General features: G+C 43.1%; 1 protein-coding gene across 1 annotated transcript; it reads left to right on the forward strand.

The window, feature by feature from the left end:
• Nucleotides 1-1005: 1005 nt before the first annotated feature.
• On the forward strand, nucleotides 1006-6390 carry LOC112238100 (dnaJ homolog subfamily B member 11). Its single transcript, XM_024406697.2, has 10 exons — nucleotides 1006-1166; nucleotides 1711-1867; nucleotides 2652-2749; nucleotides 2995-3130; nucleotides 3253-3395; nucleotides 3523-3605; nucleotides 3689-3746; nucleotides 4054-4165; nucleotides 4749-4908; nucleotides 5197-6390. The coding sequence occupies exons 1-10, from the start codon at nucleotides 1093-1095 to the stop codon at nucleotides 5259-5261; spliced, it is 1086 nt and encodes a 361-aa protein (XP_024262465.1). The 5' UTR covers nucleotides 1006-1092; the 3' UTR covers nucleotides 5262-6390.
• Nucleotides 6391-7873: the final 1483 nt, after the last annotated feature.

Genomic DNA, 7873 nt, shown 5'->3' on the forward strand with positions numbered 1-7873 from the left:
TGTGTCGCCCTCGCCTGCGGTGTACCGATTGCCGTCATTAATAGCACTGCGGGAAAACAGTGCCTGACAGGCGGGGGCGAAAGACACTGTCTACCGGTGTACGGCTAGCTAGCCCCCTACTGACCCCAGGATCACTCCTGCCTGTCCTAATTAAAACATCTACCAATAGGAAGTATAAAGAATGGTTCCTGCAGATGCTGGAATGCCCACCAGTGGAGGCAGCTGAGGGAAGAATGGCTTGTAATAATGGCCGGAACAGAGCAAATGGAATGGAAACCATGTGTTTGACGTATTTGGTACTATTCCACTGAGCCTGCTCCAGTCATTACCATGAGCCCGTTCTTCCCAATTAAGGTGCCACCAACCTCCTGTGATGCCCACATGCAGGAATTGCAGGCTGCAAAATTGCGCTCTTCTTTCTCAATCAGACATAAAGGGAGAATATTTATCGATTTTGGGGGATATTGCTGAAAACGATGTACATCCTACATTCATCCACTAAAAATGCTATTGCAAAGATATAGCAAAAGTTTACACCGGCTTTTGTTGCTGTAGCTAAAAGCCAATTTATTATGCTCGATCAGAAATGTGGCCGGAGGGTGTAACGGAATTGCAGAGCGTCTGGATTAATGCAGAGGCCTAATCGAGCCCTGTACCGCATCGCCTTGCGCCTCCCAAATGTTGTAACAATGTGGAGGGCTCAATAACAATGCGGAGGGGTCCATATAGTGCCATATAGCTCCGCATTGTCATTATTGGTGGACGATAGATGGAGGCGGGAGGTCCTGTATAAACAGAACCTCACTGTCTTGATTACTTCCTCTACAACAGCTCTGCGTTGCTCTACGAAGCGCAGGAAGTACAGTATGAATGCCCAGAGACCGTAACACTGTAAATGCTGCATGGTCAATGCAGACAGCAGATTGACCATGCAGCGCCTTTAAGGGTGGGCGGGCTTTAGGATGAGAGGCGGGACTTCTGGGTTTCACGTGGGCGGTTCTGATTTGACAGAAGGAAGAGAACTAGTGACAGAAGGAAGCGAACATCAAAAAGCCGGGTTGTTCTGTTGGTTTCTTGAAGAAACTGGGATCTATGGCCGTTAAAGGGATGAATCTGGGCAGTGTTTGCTGTCTTGTCCTGTATTTTGTTGCGGCAGTGCTTGCAGGGTAAGTACATGTTTCTATATTATCCGTACACACCGCTACTGCAACGGTTAAACGCGGTGTCGCTAACTGGTACACATGTTTCATTGTGATTGGTCTACACTTTTGAACCCCATTCTCCAAGTGTAATATGGCTAGCTCGCTACTAGCTGGAGGGGTAAAATAAGCAATCTCAACAACTCGCTAAATAAATAATTGTCCGAAAGGGTAGTCAACATCACCCTTGCCTGATTCTTTGTTTCCAGTATCGTCTATCGGCTGAGTCATACTATTCAAGGGAATGATGAATGCCATCTCAGGGAAGTGGGCTAGCTTTCCCGCTGGCTTTGTACTCTCAAATGAGTTATTGATATCAATCTGAATCACTCTGGGTGATCCCCATTTTCGATTTTTTTAAACTTCATAAATACAAGACACAAGCAAAGATTATTATATATAAACGACACGTTTGCGAACCCTACTCCACCTGTCCCTATCATGAAGGGAAATACTGTATCTACAAGAGTCTGTAACTAAATTCCCCTCGCATTTTCACCTTTCTCTACAGGCGAGATTTCTACAAGATCTTGGGGGTGAGCAAGTCGGCATCTGTGAGGGACATCAAGAAGGCTTACAGAAAGCTGGCTCTCCAGCTTCACCCTGACAGAAACCCCGATGACCCTACTGCTGCTGACAAATTCGCAGACCTGGGGTCAGCCTATGAGGTAGGAAATTACCCGCTGTGTTTGCCTGCATCATATATAATTTATCTTCCAATGTGTTGAATGGCCCTTTTTTGTTTTACCAGTATAATAATGGTGTCTGATTTGTGGCTTCGGAAACAATGCTCACGTCATTAAGATATTTACAAAACATGAACGGCAACTTAGTTGAGTTTTATGAGAACGCTAGCGTTTTATTGCTTCTCTCCCAATAATATTTTAATAATTCTAATTTAACCAGGGTGTATATTAGGGGTTTCGTTATATTTCATTTGCTGAAGCGCTCGAGGCACCGATAAACGTATTTTGTAGGAAACTGAAGCAACCTATTTGGTTGTTGTTGGTAACCTAATGTAGCAGGCGTAAAAATATGCCTGCGCGGGTAACGTAAGTTAGGTTGAAAATACTGTATCCCTTAACCAAGGCGAGTGTCTATGGAAACGACATAAGCCTTTTGATTGGCCAAAAAGACCGTGTGGCTGCCTCTGATTGGCTCATGTTGTGGTCCGCTTGCTCTCCTGAAAACACGACGTGGAGCACGCGGACCTGCTCAGTGACGTGCTTCTATGATGTGCACCAATGGCATTATGAGTGACCACTAATCCTATAACAAAATTGAAAGGGTTCAAATTAGGACAATTGCATGATGAGCTATTTAGTTTTTTTTTTAATGTGATATTAAGAGTTTGCAATTCATGTTTATACAATGTTGCAAATTCACACATTCAACAAAACCCTTTATTTTGTGACTTAAATGAGTTAGTCCCTGGTGTTGTGCTGTTTGTAGGTGCTTTCAGATGATGAGAAGAGGAAGCAGTATGATGCATACGGAGAGGATGGTCTGAAAGAGGGTCACCATGGTTCTCACAATGATATCTTCTCCAGGTAGGTTGACCTAATTACCATAATATACTGTATGGAGTCACACATTAATACATATACCTCTGCTTAACAATACCTAATGAGCGTTCCATTCATTTATACTACTAGGCACTAGTGTGTGGTAAAATAATGACATCTGTATTCCAGTTACAAGCCATATCCAATTGTAGGCCTAAGCATGTGAGGTTTTAAGAATCAAAGAATGCCTTCGGCATCACTGTTCTCTCATCAACAATCACCTCTTACAGTTTCTTCGGGGACTTTGGCTTCATGTTTGGAGGTAACAGGCAAGGACAACAGGACAGGAACATTCCCAGAGGAAATGACATAGTACTAGACCTGGAGGTCACACTCGAAGAAGTGTACTCTGGGAACTTTGTAGAGGTACTATTAATCACTGATGGTGGTCTGTGATATATTGTATAGGATTGATGTGCTTCACCAGTCCTACCCTAGTCCAACACATACCTACCACTCTCATCATAACATCTATATGCACCGCCCAGGTTGTGCGCAACAAGCCTGTAGCCAAAGAGGCCTCTGGGAAAAGGAAATGCAACTGCAGACAGGAAATGAGGACGACGCAGCTCGGACCTGGACGCTTCCAGATGACCCAGGAAGTAGTGTGTGATGAGTGCCCCAATATAAAGTGAGTCACTGTACTATTGGCTGAGATTGATAACGCAGGAGACAATGGTGTCTTTCTTTACATGCTCAGTAATAAAGCAAATAGTTTCATAATAATGGTTAGGATTTGTCTCTCTCAATGATCCCAGGCTGGTGAATGAGGAGAGAACTTTGGAGGTGGAGATTGAACAGGGAGTGAGAGATGAGATGGAGTACCCTTTCATTGGAGAAGGTAAGCTACTTACTCAACCATCAGGATAACATGGGTAAACAAGGGTAAAGTCATTGTATATAAATAATAATAATATTTTACAGGTGAACCTCACATCGACGGCGAGCCAGGGGATCTACGCTTCCGCATCAAAGTTATGAAGTAAGAGCAGCATGCATTTCCTTATTTCAGATATTATATAAGGATTCTGACGAGGCTGATCTATCCTTCTGAGTACTATACCTTTTTCAGTACAGATCAAACTGTCAAGTGAATACATTGATGTTATGTAAAGATTTTTGGAATGTACTCTACTTGCGGCATCTGTGTCTTGGCCCTTCTGTTTATCTATTTGTATGCTTGCTTTATGCAAATGCATTCTCTCACTCTGTTAGCCTGTTTCTATTGCACAGTAATATGTTGTCAGTTGAAGCCGTTTTTATTGAACAATGATTGTGTGTGCTTCCAGACATCCAGTGTTTGAGCGTCGAGGAGATGACCTGTACACTAACGTCACAATCTCTCTGGTAGAGGCTCTGGTCGGCTTTGAGATGGACATCACACACCTCGATGGACATACGGTGTGTAAAGGCTCCTACACATCTATCCAACTACAGCCTACTAGCTATCAGTGATGCATTGGGTAGTTTTCCCCCAACTCAGGCCAACTGTCTGTGGTCGATTCTACATGTTTAATCAGGACCAAAAACAAGATTCCCAGTGGAGACCAAGAATTTATTTTATTTAACTAGGCAAGTCTGTTGAACACATTCTTATTTACAATGACAGCCAAACCCGGGCGCCGCAGGGCCAATTGTGCGCCGCCCTATAGTACTGCCAATCACGGCCGGTTGCGATACAGCTTGGATTCGAACCAGGGTGTCTATACTGATGCCTCTAGCACTGAGATGCTGTGCCTTAGACCGCTGCGCCACTCAGGAATACACATGAACTGTTTTTCCAACATGTAATGAAATGTAATGGCCAAGTTTCCCCGACCCAAATTAAGCTTATTCCTGGACTAAAAATAACTTCCAATGGATATTCTCCATTGAGCATGCTTTCTGTCCAGAGTAGGTTTTATCTGGGTTTGGAATGATTGGTCCAAAACTGACACATCTTTGAATCAATAACAACATTGACTTGTGACTGCCCCTGTGGCAGGTTCACATTGAGAGGGACAAGATCACCAAGCCTGGTGCCCGGCTGTGGAAGAAGGGAGAAGGCCTGCCAAATTTTGACAACAACAACATCCGTGGATCTCTCATTGTCTCCTTTGACATCGAGTTCCCACAGACACAGCTGGATGACAATCAGAAAGAGGGTAAGGAGGAAGTTGATAAACATGGGGAAAGGGTTTTGTAATGATCTATTAGACTTGAGTTGACATTGATGCTATCAGTAAAAGGTCAACTGTATGTTACATATCAGGTATGGGGTCTTGTTCTTCCATAAAGATTAGGCATATCAACAATGTACACAAAGACAGAGGCGCAGGACACGAAGACAATGAAACTACTGATTAACTTGTCGGCAATGAATGATTCTGAAACATGTAATAATTATGATCACAAGGGTTAGTACTTTAAATTGTGCCTTTTGTTGTTCTCAGGAGTGAGAGGGATTCTGAAACAATCGTCAGTACAGAAGGTTTACAATGGACTACAGGGATACTGACACACCAAAAGACAGTCTGGACTGAGTTCTGCGCCACACAAAAAAACACACACACAAACAAAGGAGCACACTTAGGGGTGTATTTATTTTTTGATTGTTCTCAGGATGGGTTGATTTGTTTTATTTTCTAATATTCTGAAGGTGGCTTGATGTTATTTTTTTTAAAGAAGTCCTGGTTATATTTAATGCTGTATTTGTCCCCAAAATTATTTTATTACCACCTTAATTCCCCCTCAAATGACAAATGACTTATTTGCTTCAATTTGGAGAGTTTGGATCTTCAAGTCAACATACCTTTTTAATGTCAACTAATTGTCATCCAATGTCAACCACTCACATACATCTTGGATCATGAAGGCTCCCATTTCCAATGTTAAACCCATCACACCTGACTGAGCTCTAGAAGAGGAGCTTTCCTGGAATCAAAGGACTCTGGAGTCAACAACTTCTCATGGACATCAGCAAGACTGGAATACTATCACCCTCCCTGTTTTGATAAGTTTTATGTATGTGGTACTGTACTAGGTCGTTTCATTTAACCTTGAGGGATTTTAACCCCTCCGACACCTTAAAAGATTCGGTCAAAACACTTTGTAAATAGGAAAGAACAAACAACATTTTTAGTTTTTTTGCTTTTGTTGAATTAGATTATGTTTAAATGTATTCTTTGTGGTGTAAGGTTATGAGTGAGCATTCTGTCTGCTGAAAGAAAGGCCACTTTGAGTGTACTTCTGGAGCTACCTAACTGCCTCCTCGTTAGGGTGACAAGGATATCATCCTCGTCTGGAGACTCCATCTCCAGCTTGCTCTGCCTCCCACCACCATCCACCCCTCTTGCTCTGCCTCTCCTCTCAGACTGAGTGTGTCTGAAATGGCACACTTTTCCCTAAATATTGTGTTACTTTTTGACCCGTTCCCATAAGGTTCTGGTCAGAAGTTGTGCACTTTTAAAGGGCATAGGGTGCCATTTCAGCCCTGTGTTCTTTGGACTGCTCCTCCTGACTGAGACTACTGTGAATAATGGGATGTGCTATAGTACAGGAGGGAAAATGTACTTTTCAATTAAAAGTTTATAATAAATAATTACCTGGTCAAATAACCTTACATAAAGGTTACTTTATGCTTTAAACAGAATTGGAGTGAATTTTCAGTATTCAATTGTCAAGCGTGTGAGATTTTATACTGTGTGTGTGTGTGTGTACCTATGCTGTCTTGACATCTCTATCTTGCATGTCAGTCCAGGCCAGTCGCTGTAGTCCCAATGTGTGACCAGTAGAGGGCAGCAAGTGTAAAGAATGGCTGCAAAGGGTGTCTGCTGTCACCACTCCTTCAGGAGGGCCGTAACCTCCCCTGGGCCACTCTCTATCTCTCTAGGCAAGACCTCTACACATCATAGACACCTTTGTCATGTGACTGCATTAACATGTATATTATGGCATTGGCTTTGAGGATGAAGTATTGTTAGTGATCAGTGGATGGTTGTTTGGCCGTTGGACTTCCTTCTCTAGCATTGACTATGGTTTTACTGCAGTGATTGTCTGAATTAATTAGTGACATCACAGTGCTGTAGTGGTGTGTGTGTGTTTGGTCGGTCCGTCACTGTTAACCCCTCTTACTCACTCCTCCACTCTGTATCTTAATCTGACCTCTGTGACTGAGCTGGTTCCACTTACTGACTGTCTGTCGCTGCTCTCCTAAACGCAAGGGGCCGACTGACTCAGGCTTCATCCCAAATGGAACCCTATTCCCTGTATAGTGCACTAGTTTTCACCAGGGTTCATAGGGCTCTGGGGGGGGGGCAGAAGGATGTCAGGGAGCCTGCTAGGGTGCGACAGAGGATGTCCGCACAAATCATTTCGGTATGGTGAATTTATAGTGTGGTAATATGCGCGTCTGTCCACCAGCATACATATTTGTGTGTGTGAATACATGGGAGGTCCGTGTGTGTGTGGAGGTGCATTCCTCACAGCTTCCCCCAAACTGATTACTCAATTTATCTCTATCAGGTTTATAATGGGGATATAGCTTTTATTTAAAACATTTATCTTACAATTATCACTTGTTGTCCAAACTGCAAAATTGTGTATCTGTGTGCAGTCTGTATGTATCATGAACTCCCACAGAGATAGCAGGGCTGTGGTATTGGGAGTTCCCTCCACATCCCACCACACATCCCTTAGTCATTATCACTCTGGATGAGACCCAACAAGCAGGGGTGGTTGGTGATTAGGGTGTATAAAGGCTCTGTGTTTTACCTCTCATGCTATGTACAGAGCCATATATTTAATATGGCTCTGGCTGCATAGGAAAATCCCCAACAGAGGTTATGCATCTTCACCTATTGTTACTGGAATTAAAGTGATAATTCACTCCAACATCACATTTTGCAAACCTCAAAGTTTCAGGTAGTCTATTGGTGAGTCCCACAATAGATACAGCTACATACATATATAAGCCTGAAACCCAGATGAATGGCACTGTCTATGCTCATTGTTTTAGATAGTTACCACCTTTCCTATTAATTTAGGAATGTGGATTGACAAACATTGATCTTGGAATGGTGAACTACCCCTCTGAGGCACAAGAGGGGAGCATTGCCTCTGATGGGCTGA

The sequence above is a fragment of the Oncorhynchus tshawytscha genome, linkage group LG03 (assembly GCF_018296145.1).
Source record: "Oncorhynchus tshawytscha isolate Ot180627B linkage group LG03, Otsh_v2.0, whole genome shotgun sequence".
NCBI classification, from domain to species: Eukaryota; Metazoa; Chordata; class Actinopteri; order Salmoniformes; family Salmonidae; genus Oncorhynchus; species Oncorhynchus tshawytscha.

Bases quoted from the DNA above. Each gene is read 5' to 3' on its own strand.
- LOC112238100 (XM_024406697.2), top strand. From the start codon at position 1,093: ATGGCCGTTAAAGGGATGAATCTGGGCAGTGTTTGCTGTCTTGTCCTG. The intron at 1,868-2,651 runs GTAGGAAATTAC...TGCTGTTTGTAG, and splicing joins ACCTGGGGTCAGCCTATGAG to GTGCTTTCAGATGATGAGAA. The intron at 4,166-4,748 runs GTGTGTAAAGGC...CCCCTGTGGCAG, and splicing joins CACACCTCGATGGACATACG to GTTCACATTGAGAGGGACAA.